At 49.5% G+C, this 26,417-nt stretch overlaps 1 protein-coding gene across 1 annotated transcript in view; it reads right to left on the bottom strand.

The window, feature by feature from the left end:
- Positions 1–26,417, bottom strand: part of LOC115121076 (BAH and coiled-coil domain-containing protein 1-like) — a 105,541-nt gene that overhangs the window by 15,560 nt on the left and 63,564 nt on the right. The window contains 6 exon segments of the mRNA XM_065012643.1: positions 6,856–6,930; positions 7,124–7,530; positions 10,258–10,437; positions 10,520–10,755; positions 17,624–17,865; positions 18,640–18,806. Coding sequence (XP_064868715.1) covers positions 6,856–6,930; positions 7,124–7,530; positions 10,258–10,437; positions 10,520–10,755; positions 17,624–17,865; positions 18,640–18,806 — 1,307 coding nt within the window.

Here is a 26,417-nt window from a genome sequence, read left to right as displayed (position 1 = left end):
TTGTAGATGACATCGCCGAAGTCGAGGATCGGTAGGATAGTCAGTTTTACTAGGGTAAGCTTGGCGGCGTGAGTGAAGGAGGCTTTGTTGCGGAATAGAAAGCCGATTCTTGATTTGATTTTCGATTGGAGATGTTTGATATGAGTCTGGAAGGAGAGTTTGCAGTCTAGCCAGACACCTAGGTACTTATAGATGTCCACATATTCAAGGTCGGAACCATCCAGGGTGGTGATGCTAGTCGGGCATGCGGGTGCAGGCAGCGATTGGTTGAAAAGCATGCATTTGGTTTTACTAGCGTTTAAGAGCAGTTGGAGGCCACGGAAGGAGTGCTGTATGGCATTGAAGCTCGTTTGGAGGTTAGATAGCACAGTGTCCAATGACGGGCCGAACGTATATAGAATGGTGACGTCTGAGTAGAGGTGGATCAGGGAATCGCCCGCAGCAAGAGCAACATCATTGATATATACAGAGAAAAGAGTCGGCCCGAGAATTGAACCCTGTGGCACCCCCATAGAGACTGCCAGAGGACCGGACAGCATGCCCTCCGATTTGACACACTGAACTCTGTCTGCAAAGTAATTGGTGAACCAGGCAAGGCAGTCATCCGAAAAAACGAGGCTACTGAGTCTGCCGATAAGAATATGGTGATTGACAGAGTCAAAAGCCTTGGCAAGGTCGATGAAGACGGCTGCACAGTACTGTCTTTTATCGATGGCGGTTATGATATCGTTTAGTACCTTGAGTGTGGCTGAGGTGCACCCGTGACCGGCTCGGAAACCAGATTGCACAGCGGAGAAGGTACGGTCGGATTCGAGATGGTCAGTGACCTGTTTGTTGACTTGGCTTTCGAAGACCTTAGATAGGCAGGGCAGGATGGATATAGGTCTATAACAGTTTGGGTCCAGGGTGTCTCCCCCTTTGAAGAGGGGGATGACTGCGGCAGCTTTCCAATCCTTGGGGATCTCAGACGATATGAAAGAGAGGTTGAACAGGCTGGTAATAGGGGTTGCGACAATGGCGGCGGATAGTTTCAGAAATAGAGGGTCCAGATTGTCAAGCCCAGCTGATTTGTACGGGTCCAGGTTTTGCAGCTCTTTCAGAACATCTGCTATCTGGATTTGGGTAAAGGAGAACCTGGAGAGGCTTGGGCGAGGAGCTGCGGGGGGGGTGGAGCTGTTGGCCGAGGTTGGAGTAGCCAGGCGGAAGGCATGGCCAGCCATTGAGAAATGCTTATTGAAGTTTTCGATAATCATGGATTTATCGGTGGAGACCGTGTTACCTAGCCTCAGTGCAGTGGGCAGCTGGGAGGAGGTGCTCTTGTTCTCCATGGACTTCACAGTGTCCCAGAACTTTTTGGAGTTGGAGCTACAGGATGCAAACTTCTGCCTGAAGAAGCTGGCCTTAGCTTTCCTGATTGACTGCGTGTATTGGTTCCTGACTTCCCTGAACAGTTGCATATCACGGGGACTATTCGATGCTATTGCAGTCCGCCACAGGATGTTTTTGTGCTGGTCGAGGGCAGTCAGGTCTGGAGTGAACCAAGGGCTGTATCTGTTCTTGGTTCTGCATTTTTTTAACGGAGCATGCTTATCTAAAATGGTGAGGAAGTTACTTTTAAAGAATGACCAGGCATCCTCAACTGACGGGATGAGGTCAATGTCCTTCCAGGATACCCGGGCCAGGTCGATTAGAAAGGCCTGCTCACAGAAGTGTTTTAGGGAGCGTTTGACAGTGATGAGGGGTGGTCGTTTGACTGCGGCTCCGTGGCGGATACAGGCAATGAGGCAGTGATCGCTGAGATCCTGGTTGAAGACAGCGGAGGTGTATTTGGAGGGCCAGTTGGTCAGGATGACGTCTATGAGGGTGCCCTTGTTTACAGAGTTAGGGTTGTACCTGGTGGGTTCCTTGATGATTTGAGTGAGATTGAGGGCATCTAGTTTAGATTGTAGGACTGCCGGGGTGTTAAGCATATCCCAGTTTAGGTCACCTAACAGAACAAACTCTGAAGCTAGATGGGGGGCGATCAATTCACAAATGGTGTCCAGGGCACAGCTGGGAGCTGAGGGTGGTCGGTAGCAGGCGGCAACAGTGAGGGACTTATTTCTGGAGAGAGTCATTTTCAAAATTAGTAGTTCGAACTGTTTTGGTATGGACCTGGAAAGTATGACATTACTTTGCAGGCTATCTCTGCAGTAGACTGCAACTCCTCCCCCTTTGGCAGTTCTATCTTGACGGAAGATATTATAGTTGGGTATGGAAATCTCTGAATTTTTGGTGGCCTTCCTGAGCCAGGATTCAGACACGGCAAGGACATCAGGGTTAGCAGAGTGTGCTAAAGCAGTGAGTAAAACAAACTTAGGGAGGAGGCTTCTGATGTTGACATGCATGAAACCAAGGCTTTTTCGATCACAGAAGTCAACAAATGAGGGTGCCTGGGGACATGCAGGGCCTGGGTTTACCTCCACATCACCCGCAGAACAGAGAAGGAGTAGTATGAGGGTGCGGCTAAAGGCTATCAAAACTGGTCGCCTAGAGCGTTGGGGACAGAGAATAAGAGGAGCAGGTTTCTGGGCATGGTAGAATATATTCAGGGCATAATGCGCAGACAGGGGTATGGTGGGGTGCGGGTACAGCGGAGGTAAGCCCAGGCACTGGGTGATGAGAGAGGTTGTATCTCTGGACGTGCTGGTTGTAATGGGTGAGGTCACCGCATGTATGGGGGGTGGGACAAAGGAGGTAACAGGGGTATGAAGAGTGGAACTAGGGGCTCTATTGTGAACTAAAACAATGATAACTAACCTGAACAACAGTATACAAGGCATATTGACATTTGAGAGAGACATACAGCGAGGCATACAGTAATCACAGGTGTTGAATTGGGAAAGCTAGCTAAAACAGTAGGCGAGGCTAATCAGCTAGCACAACAAACAGCAGGTAAAATGGCGTTGACTAGGCAACGGGGCCGACAGATAAAACAAACAAGCAGAATGGAGTACCGTGATTAATGGACAGCCCAGCGTGCGTCAGCTATGTAGCCAAGAGATCAGTGTCCAGGGGGCAGCGGTGGATGGGCAGGGAAGCTGGACTGGCGAGTGTTATCCAGGTTAAAAAACTAACAATGACTAAATAGCTTGTAGCTAGTTAGCTGGTTAGCGTCTGGAGGTTCTTGAGTGTGTTCTAAAAAATTTAAAATAATAGCGATTCCGTATCACATTGGGTGAGGCAGGTTTCCGGAAGGTATAAACAAATTAAAAATCAAAAAGAGATAGAAAGTAAATATGGGTCCAGAGAGTGTTTGGGACGCGGTGATTCAGACGGTTAGCAGGCCTGTGCTAACAAGCTAACAGTTTGTAGGCCCGGGCTAGACAAGGTAGAAGTTAGCGGACCGGAGCTAGACAAGCTAGCAGTTAGCAGGCCGAATTAGCAAGCAGGGAGATAGCGAGGGCTAGAGAGTTAGCCTTTGGGGGACGTCGCGATGGGGTGAGTCTGTTTATTCCTCTTCATGCGGTGACATCGATAGACCGGTCGTGGGCCCGGGTATTGTAGCCCAGGAGTATGCTACAGGTGCTCTGGCCGGGCTAGCTTCAGGCTAAGTGGGTGGAAACGCTAGCCAGGGGTAATCATCCGGGGTTGCAGTTTAGCTAGATAGCTAGTTGTGAAGATCCAGCTGAAAAATGTTCCGTTTGCGGTGGGAATCCGGGGATGAAAAATAAATAGGTCCGTTGTGCTCTGGTTAGAGTCGCGTTGTTCGAAATGGCGAGAGCTTTCCGGGCTAAAGGTTAGCTGATGACCGGTTAGCTGAAGACCGCTAGCATAGCTGGTGGTTAGCTGGCTAGCTTCAGTTGAGGGGTTCCGGTTCCGAAGTAAATATAAATATTTTAGGAAAAATAGCTACATTGGGTGAGGCGGGTTGCAGGAGAGTATTTGGAAGCTTAGGTTTAGCAAAATGTTTTTAAAGAGGTATGCGAAGAAAAATATGTTTTAAAAAAATGAAAAATAAGCGATATATACAGGGACAGGACGACAGGACGACTTACTGCTACGCCATCTTGACAAAGTAAATTATCGAATATATTTGTTAAAAACACCTTGAGGATGGATCCTAAACAACGTTTGCCGTGTTTCTGTCGATATTATGTAGCTAATTTTGGAAAAAGTTTGGCGTTATAGTTGTAGCATTTTTCGGTCGATTTTCAGCCAAGCGTGGTGAAGAAACAGGAGCTTTTTCGCCTACAAAAATAATATTTTTGGAAAAAAGGAACATTTGCTATCTAACTGAGAGTCTCCTGAGTGAAAGCATCTGAAGTTCTTCAAAGGTAAATGATTTAATTTGGTTGTTTTTCTTATTTTTGTGAAAATGTTGCCTGCTGCCAGCAGAGCCTAGCATAGCATTATGCCATGATAAACTTACACAAATGCTTGTCTAGCGTTGGCTGTAACGCATATTTTGAAAATCTGAGATGACAGTGTTGTTGACAAAAGGATAAGCTTGGGTTTGAATATATTTATTTAATTTCATTTGCGATTTTCATGAATAGGAAAAGTTTCTAGGGGTATTTATATCCGTTGCGTTATGCTAATGAGTTTGAGGCTATGATTACACTCCCGGATACGGGTTTGCTCGTCGCAACTGGTTATTAACATCACATCTGTTCCAACTGCCTAACATCATATCTGTTCCAACTGCTTAACATCACATCTGTTCCAACTGCTTAACATCATATCTGTTCCAACTGGCTAACATCATATCTGTTCCAACTGCCTAACATCATATCTGTTCCAACTGCCTAACATCATATCTGTTCCAACTGCCTAACATCATATCTGTTCCAACTGCCTAACATCATCACTGTCCCATCTGCCTAACATCACATCTGTTCCAACTGCCTAACATCATCACTGTTCCAACTGCCTAACATCATATCTGTTCCAACTGCCTAACATCATCACTGTTCCAACTGCCTAACATCATATCTGTTCCAACTGCCTAACATCATATCTGTTCCAACTGCCTAACATCATATCTGTTCCAACTGCCTAACATCATATCTGTTCCAACTGCCTAACATCATATCTGTTCCAACTGCCTAACATCATCACTGTCCCATCTGCCTAACATCACATCTGTTCCAACTGCCTAACATCATCACTGTTCCAACTGCCTAACATCATATCTGTTCCAACTGCCTAACATCATCTCTGTTCCAACTGCTTAACATCACATCTCTTCCAACTGCCTAACATCATCTCTGTTCCAACTGCTTAACATCACATCTGTTCCAACTGCCTAACATAATATGTGTTCCAACTGCTTAACATCATCACTGTTCCAACTGCCTAACATCTCTGTTCCAACTGCTTAACATCACATCTGTTCCAACTGCCTAACATTATCTCTGTTCCAACTGCTTAACATCACATCTGTTCCAACTGCCTAACATCATATCTGTTCCAACTTCCAACTGAACTTCCGGCGCCGACAGAGATGGCCGCCTCGCTTCGCGTTCCTAGGAAACTATGCAGTATTTAGTTTTTTTACGTGTTATTTTTTACATTGTTACCCCAGGTAATCTTAGGTTTTATTACATACAGTCGGGAGGAACTATTGGATATAAGAGCAACATTAAGACCAGGAATAGGACTTTCCCGAAGCGGATCCTCTGTTTTGCCCACCACCCAGGACAATGGATCGGATCTCAGCCGGCGACCCAAAACAACGACGACATAGAAAGGGCAGACGAAGCGGTCTTCTGATCTGGCTCCGTAGACGGGCACATCGCGCAACACTCCCGAGTATACTACTCGCCCAATGTCCAGTCTCTTGACAACAAGGTAGACGAAATCTGTGCAAGGGTAGCCTTCTAGAGAGACATCAGAGACTGTAACGTTCTTTGTTTCACGGAAACATGGCTCACTAGAGACACACTATCGAAGTCCGTACAGCCAGCTGGTTTCTTCACGCATCACGCCAACAGAAACAAGCATCTTTCTGGTAAGACGAAGGGCGGGGGTGTATGCCTTATGATTAACGAGACGTGGTGTGATCATAACAACATACAGGAACTCAAGTCCTTCTGTTCACCTGACTTAGAATTCCTCACAATTAAATGCCGACCGCATTATCTACCTAGAGAATTCTCTTTGATCATCACAGCCGCATATATCCCCCCCCCCCCCAAGCAGACACATCGATGGCCCTGAACAAACTTAATTTGACTCTATGTAAACTGGAAACCACATATCCCGAGGCTGCATTTATTGTAGCTGGGGATTTTAACAATGCTAATCTTAAAACAAGGCTCCCTAAATTCTATCAGCATATCGATTATCTCTGTTCCAACTGCCTAACATAATCTCTGTTCCAACTGCCTAACATCATCACTGTTCCAACTGGCTAATATTATCTCTGTTCCAACTGCCTAACACCTTCACTGTTCCAACTGCCTAACATCTTCACTGTTCCAACTGCCTAACATTATCTCTGTTCCAACTGCCTAACATCATCACTGTTCCAACTGCCTAACATCATCACTGTTCCAACTGCCTAACATCATCACTGTTCCAACTGCCTAACATTATCTCTGATCCAACTACCTAACATTATCTCTGTTCCAACTGCTTAACATAATCTCTGTTCCAACTGCCTAACATCTTCACTGTTCCAACTGCCTAACATCTTCACTGTTCCAACTGCCTCTGAATGCCCTCTAGTCACACCACCTCTCTCTTCTACTGTACTCTCCCTGTTGTTTCTACTCAGGATTCGCCACCAACTGTCATTTCCTGTTCCTCACTGCCTCTTTCTGGTTGCCCCTATCTCTCCTCCACCATGCCCATTCTGACCCCCATCCCCACCTGCTTCTTCCTGCTCCTCCTGGCCCTGGTGGTGTCCTCTCTCTGGGTCTCAGTCTCCAGCCAGCAGCCTCTCCTCTGGAAAAACCACACAGGACAGGCTAGTATTATAGACAATGATCATGATTACCATGTAGCAAGGGAGACACCGTAACACGTGCATCTTAACTGTCGCAAGTAGTTGAGGGAGATTTTAACAGAGGAGGAAGCCATTTTTGATGAACCTAGAGACCCCCCCCCTCCCACGGGTCCTTCCATTCTCCCACCTCACCTTTCCCAGAAAGCTTTCTTGTCTCGAGATCTTCCTCTTTGCCTCCGCCTCCGCCACTGGTTCCTGGACCCCCCTGCTGTCCTGGAGGCTGTTGCCCACTAACGAGACCCTCCAGCTGGGTACAGGTTCTCTCCTAGCCCCTTGTGGCTCCTGGAGCTCTGGGCATCTACCATCTACAGTAGCAGGGCCTGGCCTGCAGGGGGCTCCTCTCCTCCTCAGTGCCACACTGGGCATGCTCACATCATCACCTTGCCTCTCCTCCTTGCTCCTGGCTTTCTGATTGGCTTGGAGTTTAGCAGCTGGGCCAGTCGCAGCAGAGTTTGTTGGCGTGTCTTTGGAGGATGGTATCGCTGTATTTACATCATTGAGTCCTTCGTCGCTGTCATAGCGCCTCTCTTCTTCCTCCTCTGTGGGATCAAGGAATCAACATAATACATTAGAAACTATTTGGAGATCAGTTGTGGCACGACCATCTCAATCTCAGGCTCTATCTGATGACAGTGTAGAGTAGCTATATCGTAAAATAACTCAGTGGCCTTTACCCTTTAGGCAACAAACTATCACACAGCACAGAGAGGCAGGGAAGACACCACACAAACTATCACACAGCACAGAGAGGCAGGGAAGACACCACACAAACTATCACACAGCACAGATAAGCAGGGAAGACACCACACAAACTATCACACAGCACAGATAAGCAGGGAAGACACCACACAAACTATCATACAGCACAGATAAGCAGGGAAGAGACCACACAAACCATCATACAGCACAGATAAGCAGGGAAGACACCACACAAACTATCATACAGCACAGATAAGCAGGGAAGACACCACAGTGGGTATCACACAGCACAGTGGGGAGAAGAAGTATTTGATACACTGCCGGTTTTGCAGGTTTTCCTACTTACAAAGCATGTAGAGGTCTGTAATTTGTATCATAGGTACACTTCAACTGTGAGAGACGGAATCTAAAACAAAAATCCAGAAAATTACATTGTATGATTTTTAAGTAATTGGCATTTTATTGCATGACATAATTATTTGATCACCTACCAACCAGTAAGAATTCCGTCTCTCACAGACCTGTTAGTTTTTCTTTAAGAAGCCCCCCTGTTCTCCACTCATTATCTGTATTAACTGCACCTGTTTGAACTCGTTACCTGTATAAAAGACACCTGACCACACACTCAATCAAACAGACTCCAACCTCTCCACAATGGCCAAGACCAGAGAGCTGTGTAAGGACATCAGGGATAAAATTGTAGACCTGCACAAGGCTGGGATGGGCTACAGGACAATAGACAAGCAGCTTGGTGAGAAGGCAACAACTGTTGGCGCAATTATTAGAAAATGGAAGAAGTTCAAGATGACGGTCAATCACCCTCGGTCTGGGGCTCCAAGCAGGAACTCACCACGTGGGGCATCAATGATCATGAGGAAGGTGAGGGATCAGCCCAGAACTACACGACAGGACCTGGTCAATGACCTGAAGAGAGCTGGGACCACAGCCTCAAAGAAAACCATTAGTAACACACTATGCCGTCATGGATTAAAATCCTGCAGCGCACGCAAGGTCCCCCTGCTCAAGCCAGCACGTGTCCAGGCCCGTCTGAAGTTTGCCATTGACCATCTGGATGATCCAGAGGAGGAATGGGAGAAGGTCATGTGGTCTGATGAGACAAAAATATAGCTTTTTGGTCTAAACTCCACTCGTCGTGTTTGGAAGAAGAAGAAGGATGAGTACAACCCCAAGAACACCATCCCAACTGTGAAGCATGGAGGTGGAAACATCATTCTTTGGGGATGCTTTTCTGCAAAGGGGACAGGACGACTGCACCGTATTGAGGGGAGGATGGATGGGGCCATGTATCGCGAGATCTTGGCCAACAACCTCCTTCCTTCAGTAAGAGCATTGAAGATGGGTCGTGGCTGGGTCTTCCAGCATGACAACGACCCGAAACACACAGCCAGGGCAACTAAGGAGTGGCTCCGTAAGAAGCATCTCAAGGTCATGGAGTGGCCTAGCCAGTCTCCAGACCTGAACCCAATAGAAAATCTTTGGAGGGAGCTGAAAGTCCTTATTGCCCAGCGACAGCCCCGAAACCTGAAGGATCTGGAGAAGGTCTGTATGGAGGAGTGGGCCAAAATCCCTGCTGCAGTGTGTGCAAACCTGGTCAAGAACTACAGGAAACGTATGATCTCTGTAATTGCAAACAAAGGTTTCTGTACCAAATATTAAGTTTTGCTTTTCTGATGTATCAAATACTTATGTCATGCAAATTAATTACTTAAAAATCATACAATGTGATTTTCTGGATTTTTTAGATTCCGTCTCTCACAGTTGAAGTGTACCTATGATAACAATTACAGACCTCTACATGCTTTGTAAGTAGGAAAACCTGCAAAATCGGCAGTGTATCAAATACTTGTTCTCCCCACTGTATGTATATATATATATATATATACACACACTGTTTGTATATACTATAGAACACACTACTATGGTCAGTTGGCCACCCAGAAATCTTTGGCCTTTTCAATAACTGCGGTCAAGGAAACCCAATGGTCCTGTCTTTCTCATGGACAGACAAACATCAGTACACACACATGGACACAAATGCATGCACACACACTCAATTACGCACACACACACGCATGCAAGCACACACACGCAAACACTCATACACACTCACAGATCAGATCTTTATTGGCAGCTGTGTGTGGCTGACTAAAGGGGTCATGTCGGGTGTCGAGACGTCGCTGACACACTTGACATTTACACAACGTTCTCGTCAACACTCTCTCACACACACGCACACACAGGACGTACACAATAGGGCCACATTAATTTGAGATTATTGGGGAAGGGGGGACACTGCGTCTCTACTGGTTGGTTTGAGGGGGTGCAGGAGGGGCGACGGGTGTGACATTCTAAAAGAGGCGATATTGGGGTTCACGTTACAGTGTGGTTTTGGGGGCAGCATGCCAGTGGGCAGCCATTAATGGTTTTAATGGTGTGACAGACGAGCCGGGAAGTGAGAGGAGGCCACTGTGATGGAAGACATCTCACTCTCTAACAAACACACACACACACACAGCCGGGAGACATCTCACTGAGACGTAACTTACCCTGGCCTGAGCACTCGCTGTTGCTCTTCCCCTCGTTCATTTCCTGCTTCACAGAGGCCACACCTCCTCTGCGGAGGACTCTGGTCGAAGGTCCGCCCAGTTTGACCCTTGGTCGACCTCTCCTTCTCCTCAGCCCCTGATTGGGCACCCAGTCCTGCTGGTTACTGGATGTATCGGCTGCTGGGTGAACATGGAGAGAAGGGTGTGTTAGTGTCAGGGAGTGTACTGTATGTGGTACAAGGTTTACGTGTGTTTGTTTTACCTGTGCCACTCTCTCTGCAGTTTGCGTGGGCTCCAGGTCTGGGGTCCCGTCTGCGGCGGTGCATGCCCCCTGATGGTGCACCTCTCTGGGCCACAACCTTCTGCTTCAGCTGGGTCACCCTCCGTGCTAGTCGGGAGCTCAGACTGGGACGACCTCTCCTCCTCGTGAGGAAGCCTTGATTAGTCATCGTCTTCCTCCGCTTCTCTCTGCTCCCATCTGCTTCATAATCCTCCGCCCTGAAAAACACAAAGAAGAGAGAGTTGGATTTTAGAAACAAACAAAAAAACTAAGGAGATCAAAGAAACGGTAACAGGTCATCTGGTCTTCCTGCCCTCTATACCTCTCACAAGAGCTCTTTTACTTTCTCCCTTTTCCTCCTCTCTGTCTAGCCTTTGATGAGTAGAGGGGGGTTCTTTCCAGTGCGGATGCTGTGTTTGGAAGAGAAAGCCTTCTGTCGGTAAACTCTGAAATATCCAAGAGGAGTGTGACTATGAGACCCTGATGAATAACCACAAGAAAAAGGGAAAAATGGCTGAAAAACAGAGAGAGAGAAGGGTGGCAGGAAGGTGAGAGTTGGAGGGAGAAAGAGAGAGAGAGAGACAAGGCAGTCTCAGGGGGAGTCTGTCCGTTGACCTAAGCTCCAGGGCTGGATAGATGAACACCTCCATTGAACACCACCACTCCCTGCTCCAGGGCTGGATAGATGAACACCTCCATTGAACACCACCACTCCCTGCTCCAGGGCTGGATAGATGAACACCACCAATCCCTGCTCCAGGGCTGGATAGATGAACACCTCCATTGAACACCACCACTCCCTGCTCCAGGGCTGGATAGATGAACACCTCCATTGAACACCACCACTCCCTGCTCCAGGGCTGGATAGATGAACACCACCACTCCCTGCTCCAGGGCTGGATAGATGAACACCTCCATTGAACACCACCACTCCCTGCTCCAGGGCTGGATAGATGAACACCTCCATTGAACACCACCACTCCCTGCTCCAGGGCTGGATAGATGAACACCTCCATTGAACACCACCACTCCCTGCTCCAGGGCTGGATAGATGAACACCACCACTCCCTGCTCCAGGGCTGGATAGATGAACACCTCCATTGAACACCACCACTCCCTGCTCCAGGGCTGGATAGATGAACACCTCCACTCCCTGCTCCAGGGCTGGATAGATGAACACCTCCATTGAACACCACCACTCCCTGCTCCAGGGCTGGATAGATGAACACCTCCATTGAACACCACCACTCCCTGCTCCAGGGCTGGATAGATGAACACCACCACTCCCTGCTCCAGGGCTGGATAGATGAACACCTCCATTGAACACCACCACTCCCTGCTCCAGGGCTGCACCTCCACTCCCTGCTCCAGGGCTGGATAGATGAACACCTCCATTGAACACCACCACTCCCTGCTCCAGGGCTGGATAGATGAACACCTCCATTGAACACCACCACTCCCTGCTCCAGGGCTGGATAGATGAACACCTCCATTGAACACCACCACTCCCTGCTCCAGGGCTGGATAGATGAACACCACCACTCCCTGCTCCAGGGCTGGATAGATGAACACCTCCATTGAACACCACCACTCCCTGCTCCAGGGCTGGATAGATGAACACCTCCATTGAACACCACCACTCCCTGCTCCAGGGCTGGATAGATGAACACCTCCATTGAACACCACCACTCCCTGCTCCAGGGCTGGATAGATGAACACCTCCATTGAACACCACCACTCCCTGCTCCAGGGCTGGATAGATGAACACCACCACTCCCTGCTCCAGGGCTGGATAGATGAACACCTCCATTGAACACCACCACTCCCTGCTCCAGGGCTGGATAGATGAACACCACCACTCCCTGCTCCAGGGCTGGATAGATGAACACCACCACTCCCTGCTCCAGGGCTGGATAGATGAACACCACCACTCCCTGCTCCAGGGCTGGATAGATGAACACCTCCATTGAACACCACTGCTCCACTACCCTTTTTCTCTTTCCATCTTTCGATCTCAAATAAGCACACACACACACACACACACACACACACACTCACACTCTCCCTGCTATGAGCAGCTGGTGTCTGAGGCAGGTGAATCCTATATTCCCTCAGAGCTCAGTGTCTCCCTTCAAGGAAAAGAGAGGGAAGGAGGCGGGAAGGAGGAGGGAGGGAGAAGGAAGGGAGGGAGGATTAAATGACGGAGGGAGGGAGGGAGGAAGAAAGAAGGGAGGCAGGGATGGATGGATGCAGGGAGGGGGAGGGAGGCAGGGAGGGGGAGAAAGGAGGGAAATAGATAGAGTTGGGGAAGGAGCAGAGTAAAGGGAGAAGGGAGAGGAGAGGATTAAGCAGGGAATGAATGGAGGAAAGGAGGAGCATGAAAAGAGGAGGGGAAGATAGGATGTGTAATGTGAAACCTGAGAGAAATACCACCTGGTTGAGTTGTCATCTCAGGCAGTCAGACAAAAAGAAAGGCAACACTGATCTGCTGAGGTCAGAATCTACAGAGAAGCCAGCTTCCTGCTGAGGTCAGGATCTACAGAGAAGCCAGCTTCCTGCTGAGGTCAGGATCTACAGAGAAGCCAGCTTCCTGCTGAGGTCAGGATCTACAGAGAAGCCAGCTTCCTGCTGAGGTCAGGATCTACAGAGAAGCCAGCTTCCTGCTGAGGTCAGGATCTACAGATCTACAGATTCTACAGAGAAACTCCCCCTAACAAACTGCCACACCACTCATACCTAGGGTTACAAAATTCCGGGAACCATCAATAAATTCCCTGGTTTTCCTGAAATCCCGGTTGGAGGATTCCTGGAATCCGTACAGAATAAGCAGGAAATCCAGGGAATTTATTGAAAGTTTCTGGAATTTTGCGAACCTACCCATACCCCTCATTCCCATCCCACACACCAACTCTCCATCACCCAGCCCTAACCTGTCTGTCACCATCACCCCCTGACCTCTCCTTTCAACCTTTGACCCCCAGCCAGTCCCTAAAACCCAGTGATAGCCCTCAGTCACATCCTCACTGGAAGGAGAGTATGTGAAGAGGGGACAAGGGCAGTTGGTTGATGTAGAATGACGTAGAATCAACAGTTAATGTAATTTACTATAACAGCCTTCCCCTTTTTCCTCTCTCCAACACCGATGCCAACAAGTACTGCCACCAAGAGACCAGTTGCTAGAGAAACTCTCTCTGTCTCTCTCTCTCTGTCTGTCTCTCTCTCAAAGATTAAGGAATACACTAATGATACTACACTCATTCATTAATTAATAAAAAAATACACCCTGTCACATACCAGCCAGCTCCAGTAATTAAACAAATATGGGATGTGTGTGGTGTGTGTGTGTCGTCTGTGTGTGCGTGTTGTCATTTTTCATTAGTGTGTTGTAATCACTGTGGTAACCGTGATAAACGTTGTGCTTGTTTAATCAGTTTATCACGCTATCATAGGTGGAGCACAGCCAGAAAACACATCCATCAATATGATGACCTAACACTGGAAATTAACACTGTGTAGGGCATTAGGGGATTTGCTTTGTAATGGTGTGTGTGTGTGTGTGTGTGTGTGTAAGAAGAGGGGGTTGTAGAGTCATTCATCACTGTGATAAGTCTACATGGGGACTTTGTCCATATTAATATGTGCTGAGGGTGAGAGGGGGTCAGAACATAATCAATGGAGTGATAAATATGGTGTGCGTGTGTAAGAGAGAGAGAGGGGGGGGGCAGCAGTTCCTCTTATAAAGAAGCTCAACAGGGTTCATCCCAGGCAACAATATTTCTATGAGTCCTAAATATAAGGAAAAACCAAGATGGCGCCTTACTGGATGGCTGTCGTTTTACAAGCTCTGACCCAAGACAGATTTTCTGTGATTATTTTGTCCTTTATTTTGACTCTATTTCCTGTAATGTATCCTCTATTATTTCTTACAACTGACAAGAACTTTGAACATCAGATCGGCAGTTACTTACCCCAGTTACGGCTTCTACTTCAAATCATCTGCCCTGGGCTCCCTCTGTAATTCCAACCCAATTTTCGGCGTTACAGAGAAGAGAGGGTGGATCCTGGTGAGATTAAGGCGAAGGGAAAACCGGCCACCTCTTCCCTCCATTCCACTGGCTAATGTACAGTCACTCGATAATAAGATGGAGGATCTCTAATCACGGACTTGCTACCAACGCGACTCTCGGAACTGCAATATTCTTTGCTTTTCAGAAACATGGCTCTCATACAAGATACCCCCCACGGCTATCCAACTCGATGGATTCTCCATTCACCGGGCGGACAGGACAGTGGAGTCGGGGAAATCGGGGGGGTATTTGCCTCTTCCTCAACTCCAACTGGTGTCCTAATTCCAGCAAGGTGGAAGTGTCGACCCACTGTTCACCCGTCTTGGAATATCTGATGGTCAAATTCCGACCTTTCTACCTCTCGAGGGAGTTTTCAGTTGTTATTTATCGTGACTGCTGTATACATTCCACCTCAGGACAATAAAAATAATAAGCTGGCACTTAAGAACTGTACAAGGCTATAAACCAGAAGGAAACCCTACACCCAGAGGTTGCCTTTCTGGTTTCCGGAGATTTCAATTAATGCCCAACTACCATCAATACATCTCCAACGACACTAAAGGCCATAAAGCCCTAGACCACTGCTATTCGACCCACAGTCAAGGATACAAGGCCCTCCCTCAAAGTACCAGCAATTTGCTCCATTGAGAAATGGTCACCAGAATCAGAGGGTAAGCTACGGGACTGCTATGCTAGCGCTGACTGGAATATGTTTCGAGATTCTGCCGATAACATTGACGACCTAACCATCTCCGTCACTGGCTTCAATACAAAATGCTTCAGCGACGTTGTACCCACGGTGAAGGTTCACTGCTTCCCCAATCAAAAGCCCTGGATTAACACCGAAGTTGGTGCTAAACTAAAGGACATGACTACCACACACAGAGCTATCGCAGACAACCCTGATGCTACACGGCCGAAGACAGGAATAAGTACAAGAAGGCCCGCTATGACCTCCACAGAGTCATCAAACGAGCAAAAGGACAATATAGGAATAAGGTGAAATCATATTCCACAGGCTCTAACACCCGCCACATGTGGAGGGGCTACAGTCTACTACGGATTACAAAGGAAGATCCAACCATGATCTGCCCAATGATGCCTCTCTACCAGACAAACTCAATGCATTTTATGCACGCTTTGACAACAACATTGATCCGGGCGTGAGGGCCGTCACACCTTTAGGGTCTTTAATCAGGTCAACACCTGCAAGGCCGCGGGCCCCGACGGTATTCCAGGGTGCGTTCTCAGAGCATGCGCAGAACAGCTGGCAGGCATATTCACGGTCATTTTCAACCTCTCCTTGTCCGTCTTTAATTCCCCACATTTTTTTAAATGACCACAATCAAGGCTTCATGACACAATGATTACCGCCCTGTAGCACTCACTTCTGTAATCAGGAAGTGCTTTGAGAGGCTGGTTATGGCACACATTAACTCCACCATCCCAGATACCCTAGACCCACTCTAATTTGCATACCACCCCAACAGATCCATAGATGACGCAATCTCAATTGCTCTCCACACTGCCCTCACCCACCTAGATAAGAGGAATAACTTTGTGAGAATGCTGTTCATTGACTACAGCTCGTCACCAAGCTTAGGACTCTGGGTCTGAACACCTCCCTCTGCAATTGGATCCTGGACTTCGTGACGAGCCAACCTGAGGTGGTGAGGGTAGGCAACATCACCTCCACCACACTGGCCCTTAACACAGGAGCCCCACAGGGGTGTGTGCTTAGTCCCCTCCTGTACTCCTTATTCACCCACGATTGTGTGGCCACACACAACTCCAACACCATTATCAAGTTCCCTGACGACAGTAGGCCTGATCATCGGCAACGATGAATCAGCATACAGGAAGGAGGTCAGAGACCTGGCAGTGTGGTGCCGGAGCAACAACTTCACCCTCAACATCAGCAAGACCAAGGAGCTGATCGTGGACTACAGAAAACGTAGGGGCGAGCACGTCCCCATCCACATCAACAGGGAGCATGTAGAGCATGTAAACAGCTTCATGTTCCTCTAATCACTAAAGACTTAGTGGTCCAAACACACACACAGTCATGAAGAAGGTACGACAGCACCTCTTCCCTCTGAGGAGCTTGAAAAAGTTTGTCATGGGCCCTCAAATCCTTAAAAGGTTCTTCAGCTGTACAATTGAGAGCATATTGACTGGCTGCATCACTGCTTGGTATGGCAACAGCACCGCCCTGGATCGCATGGCACTACAGAGGGTTGTGCGGACAGCCCAGTACATCACTGGGACGGAGCTCCCTGCCATCCAGGACCTCTATATCAGGCGGTGTGAAAAGAAGGTCCGGAAAATGGTCAAAGACCCCAACCACTCAAGCCATAGACTATTTTCTCTGCTGTCGCACGGCAAGAGCTACCGGTGCATCAAGTCTGACACCAACCAGCTCTTGAACAGCTTTTGTCTCCAAGCAATACAACTGATAAATAGCTAACAAAATAGCTACATGGACCGAGTTTACCTTGTATCTTTATTGACCTTTTATTTCAATATTTGCCCTCTCTATGCACACTCACAAGGACCTAAATACTCACAAACACTGTCACTCCAACACACACACAGTCACCCCATCATCTGCTCACTCACACATAATATGCAGACATTTATACTGACTCTACACAGCCACACACCTACTAACATACAAGCTGCTGCTACTCTGTTTATCATATATCCTGTTGCCTAATCACCCTATGTCTACTTCCATCACTCCAGTATCCTTGCACATGTACATATGTTATTGGAACTGACTTTTCAAATATTTCCTGTATATAGTATGCTTAGTTACTTACTTTATGGTGTATTTCATATTTCCTATTCTTATTTCTTGTGTGTTTTTTTTTCTAGTAATACATTGTTATTGATTATTGCATTGTTGGGTTTTGAGTTTGCAAGAAAGGCATTTCACTGTATTTGTGCATGTGACATTAAAACTTTAAACTTGTATAAGTGAATAAATGGATAGGAGAATCCCTGCGGAGACACTCGCCTGAGTCTCTTGGGGCCGTCTGAGGCGCTGGGACTGGAGGTAGACTTGCGTTTCCGGGGGCGACCGGGTCGTCTGCGAGCAGGGCTATGAGAGGTCTCTGCTTTCTGGCGGTCATGTTTTCTCTGCAGCTTTGTCAGTTCTCTCTGTTTCTCTTTGTAACGTCTCTGGATCTCCGCTAGCTGGACTCGTATCGCAAGCTCCGCCCCATCCACCGTCTCCATGACACCCTTCACCGGACACACCTGCAGACAGATAGACATGAAGGATATAGTAGATTGTAAATGGACTGTACTGTGTGACAGTACATAGAAAATGTAGCTCGTGTATCTGTGTGTATATACAGTGCAGTTATATACTGTGTATGTATGTATATACAGTACAGTGTATACTCTATATCTGTGTGTATATATATATAGTACAGTTATATACTGTGTTTTAACATGCATGTACAGTACCGTTATATACTGTGTATCTGTGTAGCCTGGTGGTTAGACCGTTGGACTCGTAACCGAAAGGTTGCGAGATCGAATCCCCGAGCTGACAAGGTGCAAATCTGTCATTTTGCCCCTGAACAAGGCAGTTAACCCACTGTTCCTAGGCCGTCATTGAAAATAAGAATTTGTTCTTAACTGACTTGCCTAGTTAAATAAAGAAATGAACAAATACAGTACATTACTGTTATATACTGTGTATGTGTGTATATACAGTTATATATATATATATATATATATACACAGTATACATGGTACAGTTAAATACTGTGTGTATATACATTACAATTGTTTCTGTGTATATACAGTACAGTTATATACTGTGTATCTGTGTATATACAGTACAGTTATATACTGTATAGCTGTGTATATACAGTACAGTTATATTCTGTACATGTGCATTATATGTTTGAGTAAACAAGTGTGTATACCTACAGGACTGTCTGTATGTGCACATTTGAGTGTGTGTGTTCAGTTATGTGTGTGTATGGAAAGTTCTATGTGTGTTTAGGCATACACACATACCGGCTCATGGCGAGGCGTCCAGCTGCATTTCCGTCGCAGGTTGAAGGTCATCCTGACGGGACAGTGCTTCCCCTCCCCACTCCCTGGAACTCCTTCCCCAAGCTCCAGACTGCGAGCCGCAGCCAGGGTCGCCAGGCTACAAAGGTCAAAGGTCAAAACGTCCTCTCCTGGCGAGAGAGAGAAAATAATTACATTATTTTTTACTATTGCCGCCGCCTAAACAAGTGATTGGCAAACAGGGTGAATGTTAGCTAAGTTATAGCATTCACACACACACGAGCACACACACACACACATTGACAGAGTGAGAGGGAAAGAGGTGGACAGACGGAGTGAAAGGAGGGAGAGTGCTAAAGGAGTGCTGTCTCTCCATCTATCACTGTCATTAACTCTGTCATTGTCACCGCCTGCAGATCAACTAGAATATTCATGAGGGACCAGCCAGCCCACACCCACAACCACACACACACACACACACACACACACACACACACACACACACGGTTCATTTTGCTGAGCTGCAAAGACAGTCAAATTGCTGCGCACAAGAGAAAAGTAGAGTGAGAGAGAGGATGATAAAGACAAAGGAAGGGAGGGAGGGAGGAGGAGATATAGGAGGAGAAGGGAAGATAAGGCAGAAGAGAAGGGAGGACGAGAAGGGAGGACAAGGTAGAGGAGAAGGGAGGACAAGGTAGAGGAGAAGGGAGGACGAGGCAGAGGAGAAAGAGGAGGAGAGGGGAGGACGAGGTAGAGGAGAAAGAGGAGGGTAAGGGAGGACGAGGTAGAGGAGAAGGGAGGATGAGGCAGAGGAGAAAGAGGAGGAGAGGGGGGGACGAGGTAGAGGAGAAAGAGGAGGGGAGGACGAGGTAGAGGAGAAAGAGGACAAGGTAGAGGAGAAGTAGGAGGAGAAGGGAGGACGAGGTAAAGGAGAAGGAGGAGAAGAAGGGAGGATGAGGCAGAGAAGAAAGAGGAGGCGAAGACAGGACAAGGTAGAGGAGAAGGAGGAGGAGAGGGGAGGACGAGGTAGAGGAGGATAAGGGAGGACGAGGTAGAGGAAAGGGGGGAGAAGGGAAGATGAGGCAGATGAGAAGGAGGAGAAGGGAGGATGAGGCAGAATAGAAAGAGGAGGAGAAGGGAGGACAAGGGAGAGGAGAAAGAGGAGAAGGGAAGATGAGGCAGAGGAGAAGGAGGAGGAGAAGGGAGGACGAGGTAAAGGAGAAGGAGGAGGAGAAGGGAAGATGAGGCAGAGGAGAAGGGGGAGGAGAAGGGAAGATGAGGCAGAGAAGAAAGAGGAGGCGAAGAGAGGACAAGGTAGAGGAGAAGGAGGAGGAGTTGGGAGGACAAGGCAGAGGAGAAAGAGGAGGAGAAGGGAGGATTAGGTAGAGGGGAAGACAAGGTGGAGAAAGAGGACAAGGTAGAGGAGAAAGAGGACAAGGTAGAGGAGAAAGAGGAGGAGAAGGGAAGATGAGGCAGAGGAGAAGGAGGGAGGACAAGGTAGAGGAGAAAGAGGAGGAGAAGGGAGGACGAGGTAGAGGAGGAGGAAGGAGAAGGGACAACGAGGCAGAGGAGAAAGAGGAGGAGAAAAGAGGACAAGGTAGAGGAGAAGGAGGAGGAGAAGGGAGGACGAGGTAAAGGAGAAGGAGGAGGAGAAGAGAGGACGAGGTAGAGGGGAAGGAGGAAGGAGAAGGGACAACGAGGCAGAGGAGAAAGAGGAGGAGAAAAGAGGACAATGTAGAGGAGAAGGAGGAGGAGAAGGGAGGACGAGGTAAAGGAGAATGAGGAGAAGAGAGGACGAGGTAGAGGGGAAGGAGGAAGGAGAAGGGACAATGAGGCAGAGGAGAAAGAGGAGGAGAAAAGAGGACAAGGTAGAGGAGAAGGAGGAGGAGAAGGGAGGACGAGGTAAAGGAGAAGGAGGAGGAGAAGAGAGGACGAGGTAGAGGGGAAGGAGGAAGGAGAAGGGACAACGAGGCAGAGGAGAAAGAGGAGGAGAAAAGAGGACAATGTAGAGGAGAAGGAGGAGGAGAAGGGAGGACGAGGTAAAGGAGAAGGAGGAGGAGAAGGGAAGATGAGGCAGAGGAGAAAGAGGAGGAGAAGGGAGGATTAGGTAGAGGGGAAGACAAGGTGGAGAAAGAGGACAAGGTAGAGGAGAAAGAGGAGGAGAAGGGAAGATGAGGCAGAGGAGAAGGAGGGAGGACAAGGTAGAGGAGAAAGAGGAGGAGAAGGGAGGACGAGGTAGAGGAGGAGGAAGGAGAAGGGACAATGAGGCAGAGGAGAAAGAGGAGGAGAAGAGAGGACGAGGTAGAGGGGAAGGAGGAAGGAGAAGGGACAACGAGGCAGAGGAGAAAGAGGAGGAGAAGAGAGGACGAGGTAGAGGGGAAGGAGGAAGGAGAAGGGACAACGAGGCAGAGGAGAAAGAGGAGGAGAAAAGAGGACAAGGTAGAGGAGAAGGAGGAGGAGAAGGGAGGACGAGGTAAAGGAGAAGGAGGAGGAGAAGGGAAGCTGAGGCAGAGGAGAAGGAGAAGGGAGGATGAGGCAGAATAGAAAGAGGAGGAGAAAGGAGGACAAGGGAGAGGAGAAGGAGGAGAAGGGAAGATGAGGCAGAGAAGAAAGAGGAGGAGAAGGGAGGACGAGGTGGAGCAGAAAAGAGGACAAGATAGAGGAGAAGGGGGAGGAGAAGGGAGGACGAGGTAGAGGAGAAGGGAGGATGAGGCAGAGGAGAAAGAGGAGGAGGAGGAGGAGGAGAAGGGAGGACGAGGCAGAGGAGAAGGGAAGATGATGCAGAGGAGAAGGGAGGACAAGGCAGAGGAGAAAGAGGAGGAGAAGGGAGGACGAGGAAGAGGGGGAGGAGGAGGAGGAGAAGGGAGGACAAGGTAGAGGAGAAGGATGAGAAGGGAAGATGAGGCAGAGGAGAAGGAGGAGAAGGGAGGACGAGGTGGAGCAGAAAAGAGGACAAGGTAGAGGAGAAGGAGGAGGAGAAGGGAGGACGAGGCAGAGGAGAAAGAGGAGGAGAAGGGAAGATGAGGCAGAGGAGAAGGAGGAGAAGGGAAGATGAGGCAGAGGAGAAGGAGGGAGGACAAGGTAGAGGAGAAGGAGGAGAAGGGAAGATGAAGATGAAGCAGAGGAGAAGGAGGACTAGGCAGAGGAGAAAGAGGAGGAGAGGGGAGGATGAGGTAGAGGAGGAGAAAGAGGAGGAGAAGAGAGGACAAGGTAGAGGAGAAGGAGGAGAAGGGAGGAAGAGGTCGAGGGGAAGGAGGAGGAGAAGGGAAGATGAGGCAGAGGAGAAGGAGGGAGGACAAGGTAGAGGAGAAAGAGGAGGAGAAGGGAGGACGAGGTAGAGGAGGAGGAAGGAGAAGGGACAATGAGGCAGAGGAGAAAGAGGAGGAGAAGAGAGGACGAGGTAGAGGGGAAGGAGGAAGGAGAAGGGACAACGAGGCAGAGGAGAAAGAGGAGGAGAAGAGAGGACGAGGTAGAGGGGAAGGAGAAGGAGAAGGGACAACGAGGCAGAGGAGAAAGAGGAGGAGAAGAGAGGACGAGGTAGAGGGGAAGGAGGGAGGAGAAGGGACAACGGGGTAGAGGGGAAGGAGGAGAGGGGAGGACGAGGTAGAGGGGAAGGAGGAGGAGAGGGGAGGACGAGGTAGAGGGGAAGGAGGAGGAGAGGGGAGGACGAGGTAGAGGGGAAGGAGGAGGAGAGGGGAGGACGAGGTAGAGGAGAATGGGGAGGAGAAGGGAGGACGAGGTAGAGGAGAAGGAGGAGAAGGGAAGATGAGAAGGAGGAGGAGAAGGGAGGACGAGGCAGAATAGAAAAAGGAGGAGAAGGGAGGACAAGGAAGAGGAGAATGAGGAGAAGGGAAGATGAGGCAGAGATGAGGCAGAGGAGAAGGAGGAGGAGAAGGGAGGACAAGGCAGAGGAGAAGGAGGAGAAGGGAAGATGATGCAGAGGATAAGTGAGGACGAGGTAGAGGAGAGGGAGGAGAAGGGAACATGAGGCAGATGAGAAGGAGGAGGAGAAGGGAGGATGAGGCAGAATAGAAAGAGGAGGAAAAGGGAGGACAAGGAAGAGGAGAAGGGAAGATGAGGCAGAGGAGAAGGAGGAGAAGGGAGGACGAGGTGGAGCAGAAAAGAGGACAAGATAGAGGAGAAGGGGGAGGAGAAGGGAGGACGAGGTAGAGGAGAAGGGAGGATGAGGCAGAGGAGAAAGAGGAGGAGGAGGAGGAGGAGAAGGGAGGACGAGGCAGAGGAGAAGGGAAGATGATGCAGAGGAGAAGGGAGGACAGGGCAGAGGAGAAAGAGGAGGAGAAGGGAGGACGAGGAAGAGGGGGAGGAGGAGGAGGAGAAGGGAGGACAAGGTAGAGGAGAAGGATGAGAAGGGAAGATGAGGCAGAGGAGAAGGAGGAGAAGGGAGGACGAGGTGGAGCAGAAAAGAGGACAAGGTAGAGGAGAAGAAGGGAGGACGAGGCAGAGGAGAAAGAGGAGGAGAAGGGAAGATGAGGCAGAGGAGAAGGAGGAGAAGGGAAGATGAGGCAGGGGCAAAAAGGAGGGAGGACAAGGTAGAGGAGAAGGAGGAGAAGGGAAGATGAAGATGAAGCAGAGGAGAAGGAGGACTAGGCAGAGGAGAAAGAGGAGGAGAGGGGAGGATGAGGTAGAGGAGGAGAAAGAGGAGGAGAAGAGAGGACAAGGTAGAGGAGAAGGAGGAGAAGGGAGGAAGAGGTCGAGGGGAAGGAGGAGGAGAAGGGAGGACGAGGTAGAGGGGAAGGAGGAGGAGAGGGGAAGGAGGAGGAGGTAGAGGAGAAGGGGGAGGAGAAGGGATGACGAGTTAGAGGAGAAGGAGGAGAAGGGAAGATGAGGCAGATGAGAAGGAGGAGGGAAGACGAGGCAGAATAGAAAGAGGAGGAGAAGGGAGAACAAGGAAGAGGAGAATGAGGAGAAGGGAAGATGATGCAGAGAAGAAGGAGGAGGACAAGGGAGGACGAGGCAGAGGAGAAAGAGGAGGAGAAGAGAGGACGAGGTAGAGGGGAAGGAGGGAGGAGAAGGGACAACGGGGTAGAGGGGAAGGAGGAGGAGAGGGGAGGACGAGGTAGAGGGGAAGGAGGAGGAGGACGAGGTAGAGGGGAAGGAGGAGGAGAGGGGAGGACGAGGTAGAGGAGAATGGGGAGGAGAAGGGAGGACGAGGTAGAGGAGAAGGAGGAGAAGGGAAGATGAGAAGGAGGAGGAGAAGGGAGGACGAGGCAGAATAGAAAAAGGAGGAGAAGGGAGGAAAAGGAAGAGGAGAATGAGGAGAAGGGAAGATGAGGCAGAGATGAGGCAGAGTAGAAGGAGGAGGAGAAGGGAGGACAAGGCAGAGGAGAAGGAGGAGAAGGGAAGATGATGCAGAGGATAAGTGAGGACGAGGTAGAGGAGAGGGAGGAGAAGGGAACATGAGGCAGATGAGAAGGAGGAGGAGAAGGGAGGATGAGGCAGAATAGAAAGAGGAGGAAAAGGGAGGACAAGGAAGAGGAGAAGGAGGAGAAGGGAAGATGAGGCAGAGGAGAAGGAGGAGAAGGGAGGACGAGGTGGAGCAGAAAAGAGGACAAGATAGAGGAGAAGGGGGAGGAGAAGGGAGGACGAGGTAGAGGAGAAGGGAGGATGAGGCAGAGGAGAAAGAGGAGGAGAAGGGAGGACGAGGCAGAGGAGAAGGGAAGATGATGCAGAGGAGAAGGGAGGACAGGGCAGAGGAGAAAGAGGAGGAGAAGGGAGGACGAGGAAGAGGGGGAGGAGGAGGAGGAGAAGGGAGGACAAGGTAGAGGAGAAGGATGAGAAGGGAAGATGAGGCAGAGGAGAAGGAGGAGAAGGGAGGACGAGGTGGAGCAGAAAAGAGGACAAGGTAGAGGAGAAGGAGGAGGAGAAGGGAGGACGAGGCAGAGGAGAAAGAGGAGGAGAAGGGAAGATGAGGCAGAGGAGAAGGAGGAGAAGGGAAGATGAGGCAGGGGCAAAAAGGAGGGAGGACAAGGTAGAGGAGAAGGAGGAGAAGGGAAGATGAAGATGAAGCAGAGGAGAAGGAGGACTAGGCAGAGGAGAAAGAGGAGGAGAGGGGAGGATGAGGTAGAGGAGGAGAAAGAGGAGGAGAAGAGAGGACAAGGTAGAGGAGAAGGAGGAGAAGGGAGGAAGAGGTCGAGGGAAGGAGGAGGAGAAGGGAGGACGAGGTAGAGGGGAAGGAGGAGGAGAGGGGAAGGAGGAGGAGGTAGAGGAGAAGGGGGAGGAGAAGGGATGACGAGTTAGAGGAGAAGGAGGAGAAGGGAAGATGAGGCAGATGAGAAGGAGGAGGGAAGACGAGGCAGAATAGAAAGAGGAGGAGAAGGGAGAACAAGGAAGAGGAGAATGAGGAGAAGGGAAGATGATGCAGAGAAGAAGGAGGAGGACAAGGGAGGACGAGGCAGAGGAGAAGGAGGAGAAGGGAAGATGATGCAGAGGAGAAGGAGGAGGACAAGGGAGGACGAGGCAGAGGAGAAGGAGGAGAAGGGAAGATGATGCAGAGGAGAAGGGAGGACGGGGTAGAGGAGAAAGACGAGGAGAAGGGAGGATGAGGTAGAGGGGAAGGAGGAGGAGAATGGAGGACAAGGTAGAGGAGAAGGAGGAGAAGGGAAGATGAGGCAGAGTAGAAGGACGAGGAGCAGGGAGGACGAGGCAGAGGAGAAGGAGGAGGAGAAGAGAGGACAAGGTAGAGTAGAAGGAAGAGGAGATGGGAGAAGGAGGATGAGAAGGGAGGACAAGGTAGGGGAGAAGGATGAGAAGCGAAGGTGAGGCAGAGGAGAAGGGGGAGGAGAAGGGAGGACGAGGTGGAGGAGGAGGAGGAGAAGGAGAAGAGAAGATGATGCAGAGGAGAAGGAGGAGGAGAAGGGAGGACGAGGCGGAGGAGAAGAAGGGAAGATGATGCAGAGGAGAAAGAGGAGGAGAAGGGAGGACAAGGTGGAGGGGAAGGAGGAGGAGAAAGGAAGATGAGGCAGAGGAGAAGGTGGAGGAGCAGGGAGGACGAGGCAGAGGAGAAGGAGGAGGAGAAGAGAGGACAAGGTAGAGTAGAAGGAAGAGGAGAAGGGAGGATGAGGTAGAGGGGAAGAAGGAGGAGAAGGGAGGACAAGGTAGAGGAGAAGGATGAGAAGGGAAGATGAGGCAGAGGAGAAGGAGGAGGAGAAGGGAGGACGAGGTGGAGGAGAAGAGAGGACAAGGTAGAGGAGAAGGAGGATGAGAAGGGAGGACGAGGTGAAGGAGAAGGAGGGGGAGAAGGGAAGATTAGGCAGAGGGGAAGGAGGAGGAGAAGGGAGGACGAGGCAGAGGAGAAGGAGAAGGAGAAGGGAAGATTAGGCAGAGGAGAAAGAGGGGGAGAAGGGAGGACGAGGCAGAGGAGAAAGAGGAGGAGAAGGGAAGATTAGGCAGAGGAGAAAGAGGAGGAGAAGGGAGGACGAGGCAGAGGAGAAGGAGAAGGGAGGACGATGCAGAGGAGAAAGAGGAGGATACGGGAGGACGAGGTAGAGGAGAAGGGAGAGAAAGTGTGAGAGAGAGGGAAAGTGAGAAACAGTGGGATAAAGAGAGAGTTAATGAAATAATTAATGAACCAATACCCTCAGAGAGAGAGAGAGACACAGAGAGACAGGAAGGAAGGAAAGAAGGTAGGATGTATCCTGTCCTGGTTGGTAGAGGACAGCGGAGTCTGGTCTGTCAGATCTCTGGGTCCAATGAGATGCTCTGGTTACCCCTGACTTGATAACATCACCGCTGACATCAACAGGCCTAGTTAAGCCACCCCG

The sequence above is a fragment of the Oncorhynchus nerka genome, linkage group LG28 (genome assembly GCF_034236695.1).
Source record: "Oncorhynchus nerka isolate Pitt River linkage group LG28, Oner_Uvic_2.0, whole genome shotgun sequence".
In the NCBI taxonomy this organism is placed as follows: Eukaryota; Metazoa; Chordata; class Actinopteri; order Salmoniformes; family Salmonidae; genus Oncorhynchus; species Oncorhynchus nerka.
This window is presented reverse-complemented; position numbering and strand designations above follow the sequence as displayed.